The sequence below is a fragment of the Anomaloglossus baeobatrachus genome, chromosome 4, assembly GCF_048569485.1.
Source record: "Anomaloglossus baeobatrachus isolate aAnoBae1 chromosome 4, aAnoBae1.hap1, whole genome shotgun sequence".
Taxonomy (NCBI): domain Eukaryota; kingdom Metazoa; phylum Chordata; class Amphibia; order Anura; family Aromobatidae; genus Anomaloglossus; species Anomaloglossus baeobatrachus.
In genome coordinates, this window is record NC_134356.1 from 437849705 (window position 1) to 437872821 (window position 23117).

Here is a 23117-nt window from a genome sequence, read left to right on the forward strand (position 1 = left end):
TTGGAATACTTTTTCTGTTTTCCAGGACACTATGTGGTAGAATGGATGGCGTCATTGAAAAATAAAACTTGTCCCGCAAAAAACAAGCCCTCATACAGCTATATGGGCAGAACAACAAAAATGTTATGTCTCTTGGAAGAAGGGGAGGAAAAAAAAAAATTAAAAACGCAAACATGGAAAATGGCCACGGCGGGAAATGTCCAATTAAAGCTGTACAAGGCTCTGCGCTCATTTTTTTTTTTTCCCTTGCAGATTTTAATGAATACTGCAAGGAATCCTGACTTGCTGTGCACATGCTGCTTCTTTTTTCCTTGCAGATTTAGTTTTTTTTCCCCTGCTTTCTATAATCCACTGCAATGCTTTATCACTACAGCGGATTATATCTGTCAGTTCACCTCACACTATGCATACAGCATGGTGTGTGAGGCTCTTTGTAGCTCAGCAAGTCGGGGTTGTTATGGTGATGACCAAAGGTTGCCATAGCAGTGATCGGATCCCTGTGATTGCATTACAAGGACCTGATCGACAAGGAGAGGCAAGCAATCCCTCTCCCGGCCTCCTGATTGCTGCAATCGCAGCATTCAGGGGCTTAAACTATACTGTGGTTCCCTGCTGTAACATCAGCAGGAGACCCGATAACGATTGCGGGGGTACAGCGCAGGAACCCCGTGATCGCCAAGACTAAAACAATGAATAGACGAACGTATGGAAAAAAAAAAAAAACCCACAAAAGCAATAAAAAAGGAGCGTTTTTCTTCTTCTGAGTTTTTTCTGCCAAAACACGCTTTATGTGCAGAAAATTTGCACACAAAAAAGCAACGTGTGCACATAGTCCCAGGGTTACAAAGGTCCCACCAGAAGAGCAGATGTAAAATGTCACACTACCTGCAGTCAGCATGACAGAAGGGTTGCAGTTGTTGGTACAGCTGATTACAGCAGCAATGAGAACACAGCCGTGTGACAACATGTACTCCGATCTTCCACATGTAACCGGCACCTCCACCTTCTGCCTCTCAGCGGGGATTTGGAATCCTCTCATTCCCACCTGACAAGATCGTCCCAAATTGCAAAAAGAAAATATATTAGGAGGAAAAAAAATGATTTGGTGATTTTTTTTTTTAATGATTTCAATAGATACAAATAATACACCATATGTAAGTAGTACAGAAGTAGGGTGATTACAGTTACTGGGCATCTTTAGTAGCCTCCATAGATTTCTTGGTCTCCATTAACTTCAACCAGACCCTAAGAGGTTTATGAGCGGTCAGATAACAGCAGAGTGGTGCACAATACGTAAAAAGTAAACACACACTGCGCACAAACAGGAATTAGATATTTTTAACTCCTAGGTAGTGTTGAGCGGACCCGGACTGTAAACGTCCGGATCCTAGCGGTTTCAGCACTATTGCCGGATGCGGGATTCCGGGTGCACCATCCGGAATCTGCAATTAAAAAAAATGAAAAAAAACCCCCAATAAATAAATGAGCGTTACCGAGACTGTCATGGCGGTACACTGCTTCCGGGTCGCGCTTTCACTTCCTGTGCACGCAATCACACAGCTTTCCGTGTTTTCCCTGCCCACCGGCCGTCCTCTCATCTGTGATTGGTTCCTGGCTGACGCGCCCCCCAGCCTGTGACAGTCTCTGCCACGGTCATCGCGGCTCAGTAATAGGCTGCACTCAGAGCGGGCAGCCGTACTCTATGGTTGCTCGCTCTGACATGTAGCAGTGCTGGATGTGTCGCCGTGGGACTTCTCCGGTGGATTACGTCGGAGCTGCAGGATGTTTGGGCTTAATAAAGTGGTGAAACAGGGTGTGTTTTGTATTTTATTTCAAATAAAGGATTGTTCTCTGTCTATTTACTGTCACTTACAGGTTTGCGTGATGCAGGTATCTGATAGATGCCTGTGCCACCACACAAAGCTAGGGTTTAGCAGCAGCTCTGCGCCGCTATTAACCCCTGCTATTAACCTGACTGGCACCGCATCACGCCTCCGGGAAGAGCCGGTTTTCACACACCGGTATGGTCACATCTAACAGATGCGGCAATACCGGGCGGCTGCGGGCTGAGGATATACCAGCCCCCAGCCGGTGTGATCATGGCTGGGGATGAAAACTGGGGGAACCGCACGTCTTTTTTTTTTTTTTTTTTTATTTAAAAAAAAAAAAAAAAAAAGCAAGCGTTTTTTTTCTATGCTGCAGTCACACTTGTGAGGAACTCCCGCGAGTCTGACATAGCAGAACAGCTGCAAACGTCTGACAGGAGCGTGCATGTGTTTCTAGGTACATGCACGCTCATGTTCAGACAGCAGCACTCACCACAGCGGGTCAGTACCAAATGTGCACCTCCTGGCAAAAAAACACGGCAAAAGTCACGGCAAAATAACCACGGCAAAAACATTCTGCCAAAACACCGCGTTTTTTTTTTTGCCAGGAGGTGTAGATTGGATGCAGGAATATGGTATAAAAATTTCAGCACAAAATCTGCATCTATTGGCTAAAGAAACTGCGATTTTTCTGCTAGGAGATGCAGGTCTGAACTCCGTGACCTCCACCTGAGGTCAGGTTACCTGCGATCACAGATGAAGGACCGTGGGAATCTCCAGCGGTCGCCCCCCTGCCGATTGATATAGGCTACAGCTGTCACATTGTCCGATTGGACTCGAATTTGACAACCCGCTAGCAGAGGGGAGAACGTCCTGAGCGCGAGGAAGATCGCGCGGATTTCCAGGATGTTTATGGGTAGGGAAGACTTCTGGGGCGCCCAACGTCCTTGAGCAGTGTGGTGCCGGTACACTGCTCCCCAGCCTAGGAAGCTGGCGTCCGTGGTCAGGACCAGCCAGTTCACTGGGAGAAAAGATCTCCCCTTCGATAGGGATGAGGACCGAAGCCACCAGCGGAGTGCGCACCTGACTGAAGGCGTCAGGTGAAGATGTCTGTCCAGGGAGAAGGAGCTCTTGTCCCAGGCCGCTAGAAGGGCTAGCTGCAGTGGGCGGAGGTGCAGTTGAGCAAAGGATACTGCTTCCATAGCCGCCATCATCCTGCCGAGCACCTTCATGCTGAATCGAATGGAGCGAGACGGAGGACGTAGAAGGCAGCGTAACGCTCGTTGAAGAGCGATCGCCTTGGCCAAGGGGAGGGGGGTCATGTAGATCAAGCCCCGACGGGTGTCCACGGACATGCCGAGGAAGGTGATGGATCGTGATGGGATCGGGGATGATTTGTCTAGATTCACTAGCCACCCTATGCGGGATAGTGTGTCCACGGTGATCTGTACGCTGGTTGAGCAGTCACGGAAGGAGGGGGCCTTGATGAGGAGGTCGTCCAAGTAAGGGAGAACGACTATTCCCCTGGCGTGAAGGACGCTCATGGCGGCCGCCATGACTTTGGTGAAGACCCTTGGTGCAGTGGCAAGGCCGAAGGGTAGAGCTCCGAATTGAAAGTGAGAGTCCTGAACTGCGAAGCGGAGGAACTTTTGGTGATCTGGGGCGATGGGTATGTGCAGGTATTCGTCCTTGATGTCTATGGAGGCGAGGAATTCCCCTTCGACCATGGATGCAATAATGGACCTTAGGGACTCCATTCTGAATCTCCGTACGTGCACATGTTTGTTTAGGTGTTTGAGGTCCAGGATGGGTCGAACTGACCCATCCTTTTTGGGGACCACAAAGAGGTTGGAATAAAAACCTCTGAACTTCTCGTCGTCCGGGACAGGTATTATCACTCTTGCGGTTTGGAGCGAGTGGATTGCTGAGAAAAAAAATCTTTGCGTCGTTTTCAAGTCTTTTGGGGGGTTTGAGAGAAAGAACCGACTTGGGGGTCAGGTCTGAAATTCTATGTGGTAACCGGAAGACACAAGGTCTCGCACCCAATTGTCGTCTGTGGCGGCAGCCCAGATGTGTTGAAAGAGCCGCAGTCGACCTACAATAAGTGTGTCTTCCGGGGCGCCGAAGGAGTCATGAGGGGGGAAAACGTCGTGGACTAGTCTCCCTAGTCCTGGACTGTTTCGGTCTAGGCTGCCATGACGAAGTGGGTTTCGGGGAGAGCCAAGAAGGTCGGTCCCTGCGTAGTCTGCGGCAGGTGACGGGGACAGCACGGGATGTCGACCAACCAATGAGTTCCGAAAGGAGCGGAACGAGGACTGTGGACGTCTGGTGAAGGTCGTCCTGAACTTCAGCTGGGGGAGGGAGGTACTCTTTCCTCCCGTGGCGTCAGAAATGAGCTTGTCCAGACGTTCGCCAAACAATCGGTCTGGAAAAAAAGGGAAGGCACGTGTGAGACTTCTTGGAGGCAGAGTCCGCTCGCCATTGTCAGAGCCAGAGAGCTCTACGGATGGCTATGGTATTTGAGGCGGCAAACGCTGCGCAGGTAGCAGCGTCCATGGAGGCCTGCATGAGGTACTCTGCCGCAGCGGCATTTGAGCTGTTATCTCTGTGAAGGTATGAGTGAACTGGGATTCCTCAAACGAAGTGTTAAGGGATTCTGCCCAGACAGAGATCGCCACACAGAGGCAAAGGAGGGCGAGAGGGAGGAACCCGCAGCCTCAAAAAGCAGAGCGGGCGAGGTGCTCCACCTGTCTGTCTGTCGGGTCCTTGATGGAGGAACCATCGGGTAAAGACAGGTGCGTCTTTGTGGCAAGGCGGGAGACCGAGGGGGGGGGGGGGTCGACCGAGGGCGGATCGGCCCAGCCCTTAGGGGCAGGTGAGGCAAAAGGGTACCGGGACTCCATGAGTTTTCGGTTACCGAAGCGCCTGTCCGGCTTCTCCCTTTGCTTTGTGAGGATATCCTGAAACTCTGGGTGAACAGCGAAAAACCTTTTGGAGTTTTCTTGCCCTCTTAAAGGAGACCGCATGGTCACTGGTAGTGGATGGGGGATCTTCCACATGCAGTTTGGTTGATTGCTGCTATAAGGGAGTCTATTGCAGTTTGATTATCTGTGGAGGATGAAACCAAGGAATCCTCTTGGTATAAACAGCATTCTCCCTCCTCCAGCTCTTCAGAAGCCGTGAAGCGTGTGGGAGAGCCTGCCCTGTGTGCTCCCAAGGGAGAGCCCTGGGGGCCATGAGAGAGTGCTGGAGACACCCGGCCGTGTGCTCTTTTCCTGATCCCTGCAACCGGTGAAGCATGTGCCCGGATTACCTCAGAAGGATCCTCCATAGGGGTATCCTCAGGCTGCATTCCCGTCCAGGCACCCAGAAGGGTGTGGAGGACGACATTGCATAGCCAGCACCAGGTTCTGTGACAGTTTTTCCATGGATTGGGACAGAAACTGTGCCCATTCCGGTGGGCTGGGAGCCCTAGGCTCTGGGCTGACTGTTGCGGTGGTGGTGGCCTTGGGGAGCTATAGGGGCACAGGAACCACAGAGAGAAGAGGTGCGTTTCCGTGGTAGCTCAGCGCGGCAGGCAGTGGACACTGAATACAAGTGAAGCAAGTACCTCACCAGAATCAGCCGATGGCCCTGCGTCCTCACGAAGGAGTAAGCTCTGTGGAGATCTTCGCACGCTTTCCTGGGGGGGCGGGGCTTATCGCTGCCACGGGGGCGGGGCTTAGAGCTAAAAGAGCGCCAAGAATAAGTCAGTGTGCCCCCCTGCTGTCGGTAGCAAAAAACGGCGGGAAGGGAGCTTCTGTGACATCTCCCTCCAGTCAGCACACCGCTTGTCACCGAAGGATAATCTCTGCCGGCTTTCCTGCAATCAGAGCACGCAGCTAGAGCAAATAAACAGTGTGAGTTCCTGAGCTCTGGGCCCTCCCCCCGCCACCGGTAAAATTATCTGTGCAGAATTCTCTGCAAACAGCGAGGGACTTTCCCCCCCTCCTCCAGCCAGCACGCAGCTAGAGAAAAAAATTAACACTGTGTGTTCAGGATCCCTGGGGCTCTCCTCCTTGCAATCAGCAAGGGACTTTCTGCACCGTCTTTTCTCCCTTTGTCTGGGAAACCAGTCAGGGGGGGATCTCACCTCAACACTGCCTCAGTCCAGGCAGTGAAAATAGCAGAGTCAGCTTGCTGTGTCCGGCCACACAGGTGCCATGTTCAACTCAGAGCCTGCAAAGAGGGACTGAGGAATTGTGCCTCTGCCCTGGGCTCTGGAAAATCGGTGTCTGTGGGACCAGTGGTCCAGTAAAAGGAAGCCCAGGATCCAGCGTCGCAGGAGGGGGTACGTGGAGGCAGCACTCCGCGTTCCCGCCCGTTGATGGTATTGGGAGATCGGTCCCAAAAGGAAACAGTCGCCCTCAAAAAATAACAAAACCTTGAAAGATGTGCCTCTTACAGACACGAAGCTAAAACTGAGGTTGCCTGGCCTGGCCAGGGGGTGTATACTGCAGAGGAGGAGCTATGCTTTTGCATCTACTTACTTCGTGTCCTCCGATGGATAGGCAGCATAACAACCCATGGTCCTGTGTCCCCCAATGAGGCGTCTGGGGAAAAAAGGATTTTTCTCTGTCTGTGTTTATTTACTGTCACTTACAGGTTTGTGTGATGCAGGTATCTGATAGACGCTTGTGCCATCACACAAAGCTAGGGTTTAGTAGCAGCTGTGTGCTGTTATTAACCCCTGCTATTACCCCAACTGGCACTGCATCACGCCTGCAGGAAGAGCCAGTATCGCACACTGGTATGGTCACATCTAATAGATGTGGCACTACCGGGCGGCTGCGGGCTGGAATACCAGCCCCCAGCCGGCATCATCTTGGCTGGGGATGAAAATAGGGGGAACCGCACGTCTTTTTTTTTTTGGTTTTACCTTCACCGGAATGACACATGCGAGGGGCTCACGCGAGTCTGCTATGGCAGCACCCGGCAAAGCCTCGCACGTGTGACTCTGGGCACTGTATACATAAAACAGCACAGATACAGCACGACAGCTGGAGCTGCAGCCACGCGCTATACCTGTGCTGCCGAGTGTTTACCACCGTGAACTGACCGACAGACACTACTGCTTTCCCCGCCCACCGGCTGTCCTGGCGCCTGTGATTGGTTGCAGTTAGCTAATACTCAGGGTGGGGGCGTGTCTAGCTGCAACCAACACGTGCTGGTGGGAGGGGAAAACAATGAATACTGAATTGTCGGCTCCGGAAGGTAACAGCGTGACCCGGAAGGAGTGTGCCGCCATGAGAGCGCCTCGGTGAGTATGTTGCGCTCGCTCCTAGCCCCTCCACAAACGTTTTTAACTTCCGGATTCTGGTCCCCATTGACTTTTATGGGCACCGGATTCCGGAGCGGATCGGACTTTTTTTTTTTTTTTTTTTAAATCTGGCAGTGATCCGCCGGTACCGGATTATTGGCCGTCCGATCAACTCTACTCCTAGGACTTCGTTTTACTGAATTACAAGAGTGTTTTTTTTTTATTATTAAGGACATATATGTTAAGACCTGTATAGAAAAGGTGCAAGGCTCAGTATTAATGAAAATACCGCCACGCACTGGGCATTACGTGAACTCATGACAGATCACGATCCTGGATTTACCTGTATGTATTTTAAAGGGTTTTAGCTTACACAGACCTTGATATTTTAGCTTTACCTTAATTGCACTTAAGGTAACTGCATTGCTTTGTACTACTCACACAAAAGTGTTTTGTTATCACTTATACCTTTAGTATTTTAAATTTTTCTGACTTTTGTATGTCTATTTTTAGGTTTTAATTATTATGAGGACGTACATCCAGCCTGGGGCGCTGATTGTCAGTGCGAAGAACAGGATTTACTTGGAGATTGCAGTGACCATGACAAACGAAACAAAGCACCACCCCAATGACTGAAAGAAGGTCTGTGATGCCTTCACCTAAAGATAAAAAGTGTTTTCTTTTTTTTTTTTAGATGAATACTGGGACCCGGTGTTTGAGAACAGAATGTTAGTAACGCACATTGCAGCACTAACAAGACGTTGGGGGCAGTTTAATACAGAAAAATGACGTGACAGATTCCCTTTAAAAAGTTCACCTTAACGGGGGAAAAAAACCCCAAAAAACAAAAAACACACCTACAGTTCCCTTCATGAAAAAAACCCCAAACAATTCTATCAAGAAAATTATCCAAATATTAGTATTGCACCCTCCACGCTAACGCCTAAAGGACATCAGGTCATACGTTTTCGTGCCACTGACAGACGTCTATGCGCTCCAGGTAGAACGCAGCACTGGGAAGGATGCAATACGTCACATCCACCATGATCCAGTGCACATGCCGGAAGGAGCACTGCATTGCAGGCCTTCTAGCATTTTATAGTAGGAATTTTGGTCTTTGTATAGTGTGTTTTACGGTTAGCAAAAGTGGTATTCTGCAATATTTACATTATCTCCATCTTTTAGGACCATGACAATGCCCCTAGTACCTGGAGATCCTTCACAGAACGACCCCTACTGAAAGTAATAGAGGGAGTGGGTGGAATAACATCCTTTAGATCTGGGTCAGTGTGCAAAATGCCCCAGAGCAAATGTATCATTTTATCATCGGACCCTGCTACAGGTGTAATCCCATCCTCATGCCTTCTAGCTCGAGTGCGGAGGAGATATTGTCAGTCTTGTCTTTCAGAATAGGTCCAAAACCATATAGGACTATTATTAGAGTCCCAACTATCATTAGTTTTTGTCTTTCATTTTGAGCTTCCCTAGAGGCTATACATGTGCAAGAGTCTTGGGTCTCTTGTAGATATATATGTATATCAAATAAACAAAATGTTTTTATAAAAGTTACACTTTTTAAAGTACTGAATGAAATGTGCTATCTAAAAAAACTTGATAACCGTTTTAGGCTATGTTCACATTTCCATGTGCGCATTCTGTTCGTCTGTTCCTTTTGGAAGAACATTAACAAAATTCATGTGCAAAACGTTCAAAAAATATGATGCACACAAATGTACCAGCCCCCAGTGATTTTAAAGAGAATCTGTCACCAGGTTTTTGCTACCCCCTCTGAGAGCAGCATGATGTAAGGGCAGAGACCCCGATTACAGCAATGTGTCACATACTGGGCTGTCTGCTGTCATTTTGATAAATCAGTATTTTATCTGCTGCAGATTTAGCAGTTCTCTGAATGCTGAGCTCTGTATAACCCCACTCACACCACTGATTGACAGCTTTCTCCCCTTATACATTGTATAACGCTGCCAAAGAAGGGCTGGATGATTTCCTCAGTACACACAACATTGTTGGTTATTAATGACAAAATGTATACCGTGTTTTTCGGATTACAGGATGCACTTTTCCTTTGAAAAATATCGAAGGAAAGTGAGGGGTGCGTCTTATAACCTGAATGTAGCTTACCACTGTGGTGGAGAGGGGGGTCGCAAGAGGCCGGGGGAATGCTGTGGCTCGGTGGCTGGGCTGGTGCTGATATGGCTTTGCGGGATCTGCGGTGCGGGTTCTGGTGCGGCTGTGTGGGGTCTCCGGCGGCTGATGCTGAGTCTTTAGTGGCTGGACTGGCACTGCGAGGTGGGTGGTGAGGACATCAAATAATGCCACCTGGAGTCGTCGCATGTGCAGATTTAGCTCTTGGTTCAAGCGCTCATCTGCACACGCGCTGACTCCGGCCCATTGATCTCCCAGCAGTGGACATTAGGAAAATGGAGCCCGGAGGTGGCACTTGCGCAGATGAGATCTCAGCTTGCCATTGAGCCGAGAGCTCAAATCTGTGCTGACTGCGAGCGCCATTTTTTTGAAGCCCTCACTGCCCACAGCTGCCGCAGCCCAAGCCCCGGCACAGCTGCCCGATCCCCAGCCTCCACTGCAGCCCCAGCACAACCTACAGTTTCTGGGACACCCACCACCCCTGCCTCCTATGATCCTGCTCAACCACCGGATTATAAAAAGGACCCCATTTTTTTCCCCACTTTTTTTCCTCTGAATTTGGGGTGCATCTTCTAATCCGACGCATCTTATAAAACCGAAAAAAAGAGAATTGTGTTACTTACCGTAAATTCTTTTTCTTATAGTTCCGTATTGGGAGACCCAGACCATGGGTGTTTAGCTTCTGCCTCCGGAGGACACACAAAGTACTACACTAAAAAGTGTAGCTCCTCCCTCTGAGCTTATACACCCCCTGGTAGCCAGTCCTAGCCAGTTTAGTGCAAAAGCTGAAGGAGAATAGCCACCCACAAGTAAAACCAAGTAAGAACCGGAACAACCGGAGACTCTGTCCACGACAACAGTCGGTGATAACACACGGAACAAGAAAATTGCCAACAGGCAACAGGGAGGGTGCTGGGTCTCCCAATACGGAACTATAAGAAAAAATTTACGGTAAGTAACAAAATTCTCTTTTATCGTTCCTTTGGGAGACCCAGACCATGGGACGTTCCAAAGTTGTCCCTGGGTGGGAATTAACAGAAAAAACTAAGAAGTAGGCGGAGCCTAACTTCACAAGTGGGCGACAGCCGCCTGAAGGATGCGTCTGCCCAAGCTCGCATCTGCCGAAGCATGAGCATGCACTTGGTAGTGCTTCAAAAAGGTATGCAGGCTAGTCCAAGTGGCAGCCTGACAGACTTGTTGAGCCGTAGCCTGGTGCCTAAAAGCCCAAGAGGCACCGACAGCTCTGGTCGAGTGTGCTTTGATCCCCGGCGGGGGAGGCACCTGAGTACTCTGGTAGGCGTCCGAAATGGTCGATCTAATCCAAGGTCGGCTTAGAAGCAGAGAGACCCTTGCGCCGCCCTGTGGTTAGCACAAAAAGAGAGGTGCACCGCCTAAGCGCAGCGGTGCGAGACACATAAATCCGGAGAGCACGCACCAGATCTAGAGTATGCAGCGCTTTCTCAAAGCGATGAACAGGGGCCGGACAGAAGGAAGGCAAGGAAATATCCTGGTTAAGGTGGAAGGGAGAGACCACCTTAGGAAGAAAGTCCGGGGTCGGACGGAGAACTACCTTGTCTTGGTGAAAAACCAAAAAAGGTGACTCCGAGGAGAGCGCAGCCAAATCAGAGACTCTCCTGAGAGAAGTTATTGCAACTAGAAAGGCCACCTTTTGAGAAAGACGATACAAAGAAACCTCCCTAAGGGGCTCGAAAGGGGGTTTCTGCAATACCGTGAGGACCAAGTTAAGGTCCCAGGGATCCAAGGGCCGCCGATAAGGCGGAATGATGTGAGACGCACCTTGCATGAAGGTGCGGACCTGAGCCAGCCGGGCGAGACGCCGCTGGAACAGCACTGATAGAGCTGAGACTTGTCCCTTGAGAGAGTTGAGGGACAGTCCTAGCTGCAGACCGGACTGTAAAAAAGAAAGCAGGGTCGGCAACGAGAATGGCCAAGGAGAATGGCCGGAAGAGCGACACCAGGACAGGAAAATTTTCCAAGTCCTGTGATAGATCTTGACGGAGGAAGACTTACGGGCCCGAGTCATAGTGGAGAGGACTTCAGGAGGAATACCAGAAGCCGTCAAAATCCAGGACTCAAGAGCCACGCCGTCAATTTGAGTGCCGCAGAATTCGGGCGGAAAAACGGACCTTGCGAGAGCAGGTCTGGACGGTCCGGAAGATGCCACGGCATCTCCACGGACAGTTGGAGCAGGTCCGGATACCAAGCTCGCCTGGGCCAGTCCGGTGCAATGAGGATGACTCGATGGCCCTCCATTCTGATATTGCGCAGGACTCTGGGCAAGAGAGCTAGAGGGGGAAACACGTAGGACAGACGAAACTGGGACCAGTCTTGAACCAGAGCGTCCGCGGCGAAGACTGAGGATCGTGGGAGCGAGCCACGTAAACCGGAACCTTGTTGTTGTGTCGGGATGCCATTAGGTCCACGTCCGGAGTGCCCCACTTGCGGCAGATTGACTGAAACACTGCCGGGTGCAGGGACCACTCGCCACCGTCCAAGGATTGACGGCTGAGATAATCTGCCTCCCAGTTTTCTACGCCAGGGATGTGGACTGCGGATATGGTGGACTTGGAGTCCTCCGCCCATTGAAGAATGCATTGGACCTCCAACATTGCCAGGCGGCTGCATGTCCCGCCTTGGTGATTGATGTAGGCAACCGCTGTCGCGTTGTCTGACTGGACTCGAATGTGCCTGCCCGCCAACAGGTGGTGAAAGGCTAGGAGAGCTAGAAGCACAGCTCTGGTTTCCAGCACATTGATTGAAAGGGCTGACTCGGACGGAGTCCAAGTGCCCTGTGCTCTGTGGTGGAGATGTACCGCTCCCCAGCCGGATAGGCTGGCATCCGTGGTGAGAATCACCCAGGACGGAGTCAGGAAGGAGCGCCCTTGGGACAGGGAGAGGGGTCGAAGCCACCACTGAAGAGAGCTCCTGGTCCGTGGCGACAGAGCCACTAACCTCTGTAAGGATGAAAGCCGCTTGTCCCAACAGCGGAGAATGTCCAGCTGCAGAGGACGTAGATTGAACTGGGCAAAGGGAACCGCCTCCATGGAAGCCACCATTTGACCCAGCACCTGCATCAGGCGCCTGAGGGAATAACAGCGGGGCCTCAGGAGAGAGCGCACCGCTAGCCGGAGAGACTGCTGTTTGATTAAGGGCAACTTCACAAGTGCCGGCAAAGTCTCGAACTGCATCCCTAGGTACGTGAGACTCTGGGTCGGAGTCAGAGTGGATTTGGGAAGATTGACAATCCACCCGAATTGGGCTAGGGTGGCGAGAGTGAGCGAAACACTCCGCTGACAGTCTGCGCTGGATGGACCCTTGACCAGAAGGTCGTCCAGATAAGGAAGCACTGCTAACCCCTGGAGGTGCAGGACCGCAATCACTGCCGCCGTGACCTTGGTGAATACCCGAGGGGCCGTGGCTAACCCGAAGGGGAGAGCCACGAATTGGAAATGATCCTCTCCTATCGCAAAACGTAACCAACGCTGATGTGACACTGCGATTGGCACATGTAGATAGGCATCTCTGATGTCGATGGACGCCAGGAACTCCCCCTGGGTCATAGAGGCAATGACTGATCGCAGAGACTCCATGCGAAAATGCCGCACCCGGACATGCTTGTTGAGAAGCTTGAGATCCAGGATGGGCCGGAAGGTACCGTCCTTTTTTGGAACTAGGAAGAGATTTGAGTAAAAACCTCTGAACCGTTCCTGAGCGGGAACTGGGACAATCACTCCGTTTGCCTGCAAGGACGCCACGGCCTGCGAGAAGGCGGCGGCCTTGGAGCAGGGGGGAGTTGAGAAAAAAAAATCTGTTTGGAGGGCTGGAAGAGAATTCTATCCTGTAGCCGTGAGATATGATGTCTCTCACCCACTGATCGGAGACTTGCTTTAACCAAGCGTCGCCAAAGTGAGAGAGCCTGCCACCGACTAAGGACGTGGCTGGAGCGGGCCGAGAGTCATGAGGAAGCTGCCTTAGTGGCAGAACCTCCTGCGGTCTTCTGCGGACACGCTTTTGGGCGCCAGTTGGATTTCTGATCCTTGGCTGAGTTAGCGGACGAGGCGGAAGGCTTGGAGGATGACCAGTTGGAGGAACGAAAGGAACAAAACCTCGATTGATTCCTACCCTGGGCGGCTTTCCTGGTCTTGGTTTGTGGCATGGAAGTACTCTTCCCGCCAGTAGCTTCTTTAATGATTTCATCCAGCTGTTCACCAAACAGCCGTGAACCAGCAAAAGGGAGTCCAGCAAGAAACTTCTTGGAAGAAGCATCTGCCTTCCACTCTCGAAGCCACAAAATCCTGCGGATAACAAGAGAATTAGCTGAAGCCACCGCAGTGCGGTGAGCAGCCTCTAGCATGGCAGACATGGCATAAGATGAAAAAGCTGAAGCCTGAGCAGTTAAGGTAACCATCTCAGGCATAGATTCCTTGGTGAGGGAATGCATCTCCTCTAGAGAAGCAGAGATGGCTTTGAGAGCCCACACTGCTGCAAAAGTCGGGGAAAACGCGGACCCCGCAGCTTCATACACAGATTTGGCCAGAAGGTCAATCTGACGGTCAGTGGAATCCTTAAGTGAGGTGCCGTCAGCCACCGACACAACGGTCCGGGCTGAGAGCCTAGACACCGGAGGGTCTACCTTTGGGGAGTGAGACCACTCCTTGACCACCTCAGGTGGAAATGGAAACCGGTCATCAGAACCACGCTTTGGAAAGCGTTTGTCAGGGCAGGCCCTGGGTTTGGTCACAGCGGTCTGAAAACTGGAGTGGTTAAAGAACACACTTCACTCTCTTAGGCGAGGTAAACTGATCTTTTTCTGCCAAAGAGAGTTGCTCCTCTGACACTGGCGGATTGAGATCCAGCACAGAATTAATAGAAGAAATCAAATCACTAAGATCTGAGTCACCCTCAGAGAAATCGATGGGATACATAGCTTCCGAGCTCCCAGTGAGGGCATCCTCCTCATCTTGAGAGTCAGCTCTTGAGACAGAGCCGTGGGATGGGGAGGGGGAGGAAACCCTGCGCCTTCTCTTAGAAGGACGGGGTCTGGGATCAGATGATGAATCCTCCGTGAGCTCCGATGGACGGAGGTCAGAGGATAGGATTCCTCTGTCAAGAGTATTAGAGGCACCCTGTGAGGGAGGCTGATGCATATTCATCAAAGTCCTGGACAAAAGTCCCAAGGACTCAGCAAATGACTGGGATATGGACCTAGAAAAGGACTCTACCCAGGCCGGGGGTTCAGTCACAGGTGCAGCAGCAGCCTGAGAGACCACTGGGGGTGAGACTCCAGGCTGTGGCACCGCCAAGTTAGATCAACCATCACAGTGTGGATAAATGCTCGGTTCAGGCAGCAGGAGCTTACATGCAGTGCATGCAGAATAAAGCTTTGGAGCCTTGCTCCTTGTGTGAGACATGCTGCTGGAGTGGGGGCTTTGCAGAGAATGAACCCCAGGGAGAATATACAGAGGTCCACAACCGGAGACCGGCTGTGGCTTACCAGACCGCTGAGCGCGGTGTTGTGTGTCCTCCAGATCCCAAAGCCCGGTCCCCCAGTCGCAGCACTTCAGCAGAGATGCAGAATGCAGGATGTCCCAGAGCAGAGTGAACTCTGCCTGAGAAATGGCCGCCGGAGAGAAAAGAGGGGGCGGGACTAGGGGGCGTTCCTATAAAAGAGCGGGAACTGGAGGGCTATAGAGAACTGCAGGGAAGGAGGGACGCCCCAGCAGTGGGGAGTGTCCCTCCCCTGTGTAGAACGGCCGCCGGGAGGAGCCGAACCTGTCCCTCTGCATGAGTGACATGCGAGGGCAGGAAAATGAAACTAGGCCTCCGGCGAAGCCGGGGCCTAAATTTAAGCGGCGAGGCCGACAAGCAGGCACCATCGGCGCGGTTCTCAGGCAAAAGCTAGAGAACCCGCCGGAAAAGTTAAAACAATCACATACGGCATACTCTCCCCTTACAATAAAGAACCGGGACCCCCAACATAAACGTCTCAGGTACTTAGCTGCTGAGACGCAGGGCCATGCCCCTGGGGATGAGTGCTCCGGTCCAACAGAATCCTCAAGGGGCTGTGGATGGAGACCGGTCTCCTGCCAGGCATGGAGACCGTGCTGGCTCCCACTTCAAGCCAGAGCCCAGAAGGGATGGTGAAGGAGCGTGGCATGTAAGGCTGCAGCCTTGTAAATCAACCTTAACAACACTGCCGACACAGTGGGGTGAGAAGGGACATGCCGGGAGTCCAGACATGGACCCGCTTTTCTTCAAACTCTTTCCAAAAGTCAAACAAATCAGATGAGAATGCATGTGTGGATGTATGCCTCCTGACACAAAGCAATAAACTGGCTAGGACTGGCTACCAGGGGGTGTATAAGCTCAGAGGGAGGAGCTACACTTTTAAGTGTAGTACTTTGTGTGTCCTCCGGAGGCAGAAGCTAAACACCCATGGTCTGGGTCTCCCAAAGGAACGATAAAGAAATACAGTAATTGGTAGAGGAAGGTTGATTAAGATGGACCTATGTAACTATGAGTGGTGGAGTTAAACAGATTATGAATATGGAGGACTATATGGCAACAGGTTTACTAGTCTTCTAATGAAAATCTCCTGCTAAAAGAAACAATGATTTTATGAAAACTACACTAAGCAGCCAAGTACCGTATATAAACCGAATATACGGGGGGGGTGTTTATATATATATATATATATATATATATATATATATATATATATATATATATATATATATATATATATATATATATATATATATTATACATATATACATACAGTGCCTACAAGTAGTATTCAACCCCCTGCAGATTTAGCAGGTTTGATAAGATGCAAATAAGTTAGAGCCTGCAAGCTTCAAACAAGAGCAGGATTTATTAACAGATGCATAAATCTTACAAACCAACAAGTTATGTTGCTCAGTTAAATTTTAATAAATTTTCAACATAAAAGTGTGGGTCAATTATTATTCAACCCCTAGGTTTAATATTTTGTGGAATAACCCTTGTTTGCAATTACAGCTAATAATCGTCTTTTATAAGACCTGATCAGGCCGGCACAGGTCTCTGGAGTTATCTTGGCCCACTCCTCCATGCAGATCTTCTCAAAGTTATCTAGGTTCTTTGGGTGTCTCATGTGGACTTTAATCTTGAGCACCTTCCACAAGTTTTCAATTGGGTTAAGGTCAGGAGACTGACTAGGCCACTGCAACACCTTGATTTTTTTCCCTCTTGAACCAGGCCTTGGTTTTCTTGGCTGTGTGCTTTGGGTCGTTGTCTTGTTGGAAGATGAAATGACGACCCATCTTAAGATCCTTGATGGAGGAGCGGAGGTTCTTGGCCAAAATCTCCAGGTAGGCTGTGCTATCCATCTTCCCATGGATGCGGACCAGATTTCCAGGCCCCTTGGCTGAGAAACAGCCCCACAGCATGATGCTGCCACCACCATGCTTGACTGTAGGGATGGTATTCTTGGGGTCGTATGCAGTGCCATCCAGTCTCCGTGTGTGGTTGGCACCAAAGATCTCGATCTTGGTCTCATCAGACCAGAGAACCTTGAACCAGTCTGTCTCGGAGTCCTCCAAGTGATCATGAGCAAAACTGTAGATGAGCCTTGACATGACGCTTTGAAAGTAAAGGTACCTTACGGGCTCGTCTGGAACGGAGACCATTGCGGTGGAGTATGTTACTTATGGTATTGACTGAAACCAATGTCCCCACTGCCATGAGATCTTCCCAGAGCTCCTTCCTTGTTGTTCTTGGGTTAGCCTTAACTCTTCGGACAAGCCTGGCCTCGGCACGGGTGGAAACTTTCAAAGGCTGTCCAGGACGTGGAAGGCTAACAGTAGTTCCATAAGCCTTCCACTTCCGGATGATGCTCCCAACAGTGGAGACAGGTAGGCCCAACTCCTTGGAAAGGGTTTTGTACCCCTTGCCAGCCTTGTGACCCTCCACGATCTTGTCTCTGATGGCCTTGGAATGCTCTTTTGTCTTTCCCATGTTGACCAAGTATGAGTGCTGTTCACAAGTTTGGGGAGGGTCTTAATTAGTCAGAAAAGGCTGGAAAAGAAGGGAATTTTGTTTACTTACCGTAAATTCCTTTTCTTCTAGCTCCAATTGGGAGACCCAGACAATTGGGTGTATAGGCTATGCCTCTGGAGGCCGCACAAAGTATTACACTAAAAGTGTTAAGCCCCTCCCCTTCTGCCTATACACCCCCCGTGCTCCCACGGGCTCCTCAGTTTTGGTGCAAAAGCAAGAAGGAGGAAAAAGAATTATAAACTGGTTTAAAGTAACTTCAATCCGAAGGAATATCGGAGAACTGAAACCATTCAACATGAACAACATGTGTACACAAAAAAACAGGGGCGGGCGCTGGGTCTCCCAATTGGAGCTAGAAGAAAAGGAATTTACGGTAAGTAAACAAAATTCCCTTCTTTGTCGCTCCATTGGGAGACCCAGACAATTTGGACGTCCAAAAGCAGTCCCTGGGTGGGTAAAATAATACCTCGTAAGAGAGCCGTAAAACGGCCTCTTCCTACAGGTGGGCAACCGCCGCCTGAAGGACTCGTCTACCTAGGCTGGCATCCGCCGAAGCATAGGTATGCACCTAATAGTGTTTCGTGAAAGTGTGCAGGGTCGACCAGGTAGCCGCCTGACACACCTGCTGAGCCGTAGCCTGGTGCCTCAAAGCCCAGGACGCGCCCACGGCTCTGGTAGAATGGGCCTTCAGCCCTGAGGGAACCGGAAGCCCAGCCGAACGGTAGGCTTCGAGAATTGGCTCCTTGATCCACCGAGCCAAGGTTGATTTGGAAGCCTGTGACCCTTTACGCTGGCCAGCGACAAGGACAAAGAGTGCATCCGAGCGGCGCAGGGGCGCCGTACGAGAAATGTAGAGTCTGAGTGCTCTCACCAGATCTAACAAGTGCAAATCCTTTTCACATTGGTGAACTGGATGAGGACAAAAAGAAGGTAAGGAGATATCCTGATTGAGATGAAAGGGGGATACCACCTTAGGGAGAAATTCCGGAACCGGACGCAGAACCACCTTGTCCTGGTGAAAAACCAGGAAAGGGGCTTTGCATGACAGCGCTGCTAGCTCAGACACTCTCCGAAGTGAAGTGACTGCTACTAGAAAAACCACTTTCTGCGAAAGGCGTGAGAGAGAAATATCTCTCATTGGCTCGAATGGTGGTTTCTGAAGAACTATCAGCACCCTGTTCAGATCCCAGGGTTCTAACGGCCGCTTGTAAGGAGGAACGATGTGACAAACCCCCTGCAGGAACGTGCGTACCTGTGGAAGTCTGGCTAGGCGCTTCTGGAAAAACACAGAGAGCGCTGAGACTTGTCCCTTAAGGGAGCCGAGCGACAAACCCTTTTCCAGTCCAGATTGAAGGAAGGACAGAAAAGTGGGCAAGGCAAAAGGCCAGGGAGAAAAACCCTGAGCAGAGCACCACGACAGGAAAATTTTCCACGTCCTGTGGTAGATCTTGGCGGACGTTGGTTTCCTAGCCTGTCTCATAGTGGCAATGACGTCTTGAGATAACCCTGAAGACGCTAGGATCCAGGACTCAATGGCCACACAGTTAGGTTGAGGGCTGCAGAATTCAGATGGAAAAACGGCCCTTGAGATAGCAAGTCTGGTCGGTCTGGTAGTGCCCACGGTTGGCCGACCGTGAGATGCCACAGATCCGGGTACCACGACCGCCTCGGCCAGTCTGGAGCGACGAGGATGACGCGGCGGCAGTCGGCCCTGATCTTGCGTAACACTCTGGGCAACAGTGCCAGCGGAGGAAACACATAAGTGAGCTGAAACTGCGACCAATCCTGAACTAAGGCGTCTGCCGCCAGAGCTCTGGGATCTTGAGACCGTGCCATGAACGTCGGTACCTTGTTGTTGTGCCGGGACGCCATGAGGTCGACGTCCGGCACCCCCCAGCGGCAACAGATCTCCTGAAACACGTCCGGGTGAAGGGACCATTCCCCTGCGTCCATGCCCTGGCGACTGAGATAATCTGCTTCCCAGTTTTCCACGCCTGGAATGTGAACTGCAGAGATGGTGGAGGCCGTGGCTTCCACCCACATCAAAATCCGCCGGACTTCCTGGAAGGCTTGCCGACTGCGTGTGCCGCCTTGGTGGTTGATGTATGCCACCGCTGTGGAATTGTCCGACTGAATTCTGATCTGCTTGCCTTCCAGCCACTGCTGGAACGCTTTCAGGGCAAGATACACTGCCCGTATTTCCAGAACATTGATCTGAAGCGAGGACTCTTGCTGGGTCCACGTACCCTGAGCCCTGTGGTGGAGAAAAACCGCTCCCCACCCTGACAGACTCGCGTCCGTCGTGACCACCTCCCAGGATGGGGGTAGGAAGGATTTCCCCTTTGATAATGAAGTGGGAAGAAGCCACCACCGAAGGGAAGCTTTGGTCGCCTGAGAGAGGGAGACGTTCCTGTCGAGGGACGTCGGCTTCCTGTCCCATTTGCGTAGGATGTCCCACTGAAGAGGACGCAGGTGAAACTGCGCGAAAGGAACTGCCTCCATTGCTGCCACCATCTTCCCCAGGAAGTGCATGAGGCGCCTCAAGGGGTGTGACTGGCCTTGAAGGAGAGATTGTACCCCTGTCTGTAGTGACCGCTGCTTGATCAGCGGAAGCTTCACTATCGCTGAGAGGGTATGAAACTCCATGCCAAGGTATGTGAGCGATTGGGCCGGTGTCAGATTTGACTTTGGAAAATTGATGATCCACCCGAAACTCTGGAGAGTCTCCAGGGTAGCGTCGAGGCTGTGTTGGCATGCCTCTTGAGAGGGTGCCTTGATCAGGAGATCGTCCAAGTAAGGGATCACCGAGTGACCCTGAGAGTGGAGGACCGCTACTACAGTAGCCATAACCTTGGTGAAAACCCGTGGGGCTGTTGCCAGGCCGAACGGCAGTGCCACGAACTGCAGGTGTTCGTTTTCTATGGCGAAGCGCAAGAAGCGCTGGTGCTCTGGAGCAATCGGTACGTGGAGATAAGCATCTTTGATATCGATCGATGCAAGGAAATCTCCCTGGGACATTGAGGCGATGACGGAGCGGAGGGATTCCATCCGGAACCGCCTGGTCTTTACGTGTTTGTTGAGAAGTTTCAGGTCCAGGACAGGACGGAAAGACCCGTCCTTCTTTGGGACCACAAACAAGTTGGAGTAAAAACCGTGGCCCTGTTGCTGAAGAGGAACAGGGACCACCACTCCTTCTGCCTTCAGAGTGCCCAGCGCCTGCAGAAGAGCCTCGGCTCGCTCGGGAGGCGGGGATGACCTGAAGAATCGAGTCGGGGGACGAGAGGTGAACTCTATCTTGTAACCGTGAGACAGAATGTCTCTCACCCAACGGTCTTTTACCCGTGGCAGCCAGGCGTCGCAAAAGCGGGAGAGCCTGCCACCGACCGAAGATGCGGAGTGAGGAGGCCGAAAGTCATGAGGAAGCCGCTTTGGTAGCGGCACCTCCGGTGGCCTTTTTAGGACGTGACTTAGACCGCCATGCGTCAGAGTTCCTTTGATCTTTCTGAGGCCTTTTGGACGAGGAGAATTGGGACCTGCCCGCGCCCCGAAAGGACCGAAACCTCGACTGCCCCTTCCTCTGTTGGGGTATGTTCGGTTTGGGCTGGGGTAAGGATGTATCCTTTCCCTTGGATTGTTTGATGATTTCATCCAAACGCTCGCCAAACAATCGGTCGCCAGAAATTGGCAAACTGGTTAAGCGCTTTTTGGAAACAGAATCTGCCTTCCATTCCCGTAGCCACAAGGCCCTGCGGATTACCACCGAATTGGCGGCTGCAACCGCCGTACGGCTCGCAGAGTCCAGGACAGCATTAATAGCGTAAGACGCAAATGCCGACGTCTGAGTGGTTATGGACGCCACCTGTGGCGCGGACGTGCGTGTGGCTGCGTCAATTTGCGCTTGACCTGCTGAGATAGCTTGTAGCGCCCATACGGCTGCGAACGCTGGGGCAAAAGAAGCGCCGATAGCTTCATAGATGGATTTCAACCAGAGCTCCATCTGCCTGTCAGTGGCATCTTTGAGTGAAGCCCCATCTTCCACTGCAAGTATGGATCTAGCTGCCAGTCTGGAGATTGGAGGATCCACTTTGGGACACTGAGCCCAACTTTTGACCACGTCAGGGGGAAAAGGATAACGTGTATCCTTAAGGCGCTTAGAAAAACGCTTATCTGGACAAGCATGGTGATTCTGGACTGCCTCTCTGAAATCAGAGTGGTCCAGAAACATACTCGGTGTACGCTTGGGAAACCTGAAACGGAATTTCTCCTGCTGAGAAGCTGACTCCTCCACCGGAGGAGCTGAGGGAGAAATATCCAACATACGATTGATGGACGCAATAAGGTCGTTCACTATGGCGTCCCCGTCCGGAGTATCAAGATTGAGAGCGGCCTCAGGATCAGAATCCTGATCAGCTGTCTCCGCATCATCAACCAGAGATTCCCCCCTCTGAGACCCTGCACAATATGATGATGTCGAGGGAAAATCTAAGCGAGCTCGCTTAGTCGGTCTGGGGCTGGGGTCTGTGTCAGAACCCTCAGCCTGGGATCCATGAGATACCCCGGGAGGACATTGTTGGTCCAGCTGAGGTGGGCCAGGGAACAAAGATTCAACAGAGTCCCTGTGCTGAGATACCGGCCTGGACTGCAAGGCTTCTAGTATCTTAGCCATAGTCTCAGAGAGTTTTGCAAACTCCGTCCCCGTCACCTGAACAGTGTTAGCAGGTGGCTCCCCCTGGGCCCCTCTTAGCAGAGGCTCCGGCTGAGTAAGTGCCACAGGGGCCGAACAGTGCACACAATGAGGGTCAGTGGAACCTGCCGGTAGCGGGGTCGTACATGCGGCGCAGGCAACATAATAAGCCTGTGTTTTGGCACCCCTGCCTTTCGTGGGCGCCATGCTATTATCTTCCCTGAGTAACACAATAGGGTATATAGCCAGAAATCAACTGTGCACCATACAGTGTAAAACATATATACCATAAACATATAATGTTACACTACTGCACAATGGGGCTAGCACCACAGGTGCTGCTTACCACCCGCCTAAAGCGGTTGTGAGGCCACCAGAGTCCCTGCCTGGGTCTCCCAGACTTTGTCCCCCTCTGCTGCGTCCGAGGAGCTGACAGGAATGGCTGCCGGCGTCCTGAGGAGAGGAGGGAGCCGTGGGCGTGACCCAGAAAGTGCGGGAACTGGTGCCCGCACTGTGCACAGTGAGGGGGGTGGAGTATGCAAAGCATGCTCCAGCCCTCAGTGCTGCTCGTTCTGTGCAGCGTCCCGCCCTTCCCCTGCCTGTCAGGGCTGTGGGCGGGAGGAAAGGAAACTAGGCCGCAAAAAGCCGGGGACTCTAGTAATAAACGCGGCCGCCATAAAAGCGCGGCCGGCGTGAAAGTCCCCGGCGCACTACAAGTCCCAGCCGCGCCGCAGTGTTTCCATGGCCGCGGCGGTCAGTGCGGCAGTCCCTATACATAAACACACTCAGCAACGCTGAGTGTGTAATGGCACATATTAACCCGGTCAGCGCCGTGGTCCCCGGTGCACTAGCACACCCAGCAAAGCTGGAGTGTTGCTGTGCGCGGTCCCCACCGGGATACAGAGTACCTCCAAGTAGCAGGGCCATGTCCCTTAACGATACCCGGCTCCTATCCAGCAGGCTCCACAGGAGTTGTGGATGAAGCGCGGTCTCAGTGCCTGGAGACCGATAGGATCCCACTTCCACCAGAGCCCTAAGGGGGATGGGGAAGGAAAAACAGCATGTGGGCTCCAGCCTCCGTACC

The 23117-nt window shown here is 51.6% G+C and overlaps 1 protein-coding gene across 2 annotated transcripts in view; it reads right to left on the reverse strand.

Moving 5' to 3' along the window:
* The window catches only part of IREB2 (iron responsive element binding protein 2), a 175600-nt gene that overhangs the window by 52922 nt on the left and 99561 nt on the right, over window positions 1–23117 (reverse strand). For both annotated transcript variants that reach the window (XM_075345495.1, XM_075345494.1), the window contains exon 13: window positions 886–1045. In XM_075345495.1, the coding sequence (XP_075201610.1) occupies window positions 886–1045 (160 nt within the window). The remainder of the gene's footprint in view (window positions 1–885; window positions 1046–23117) is intronic.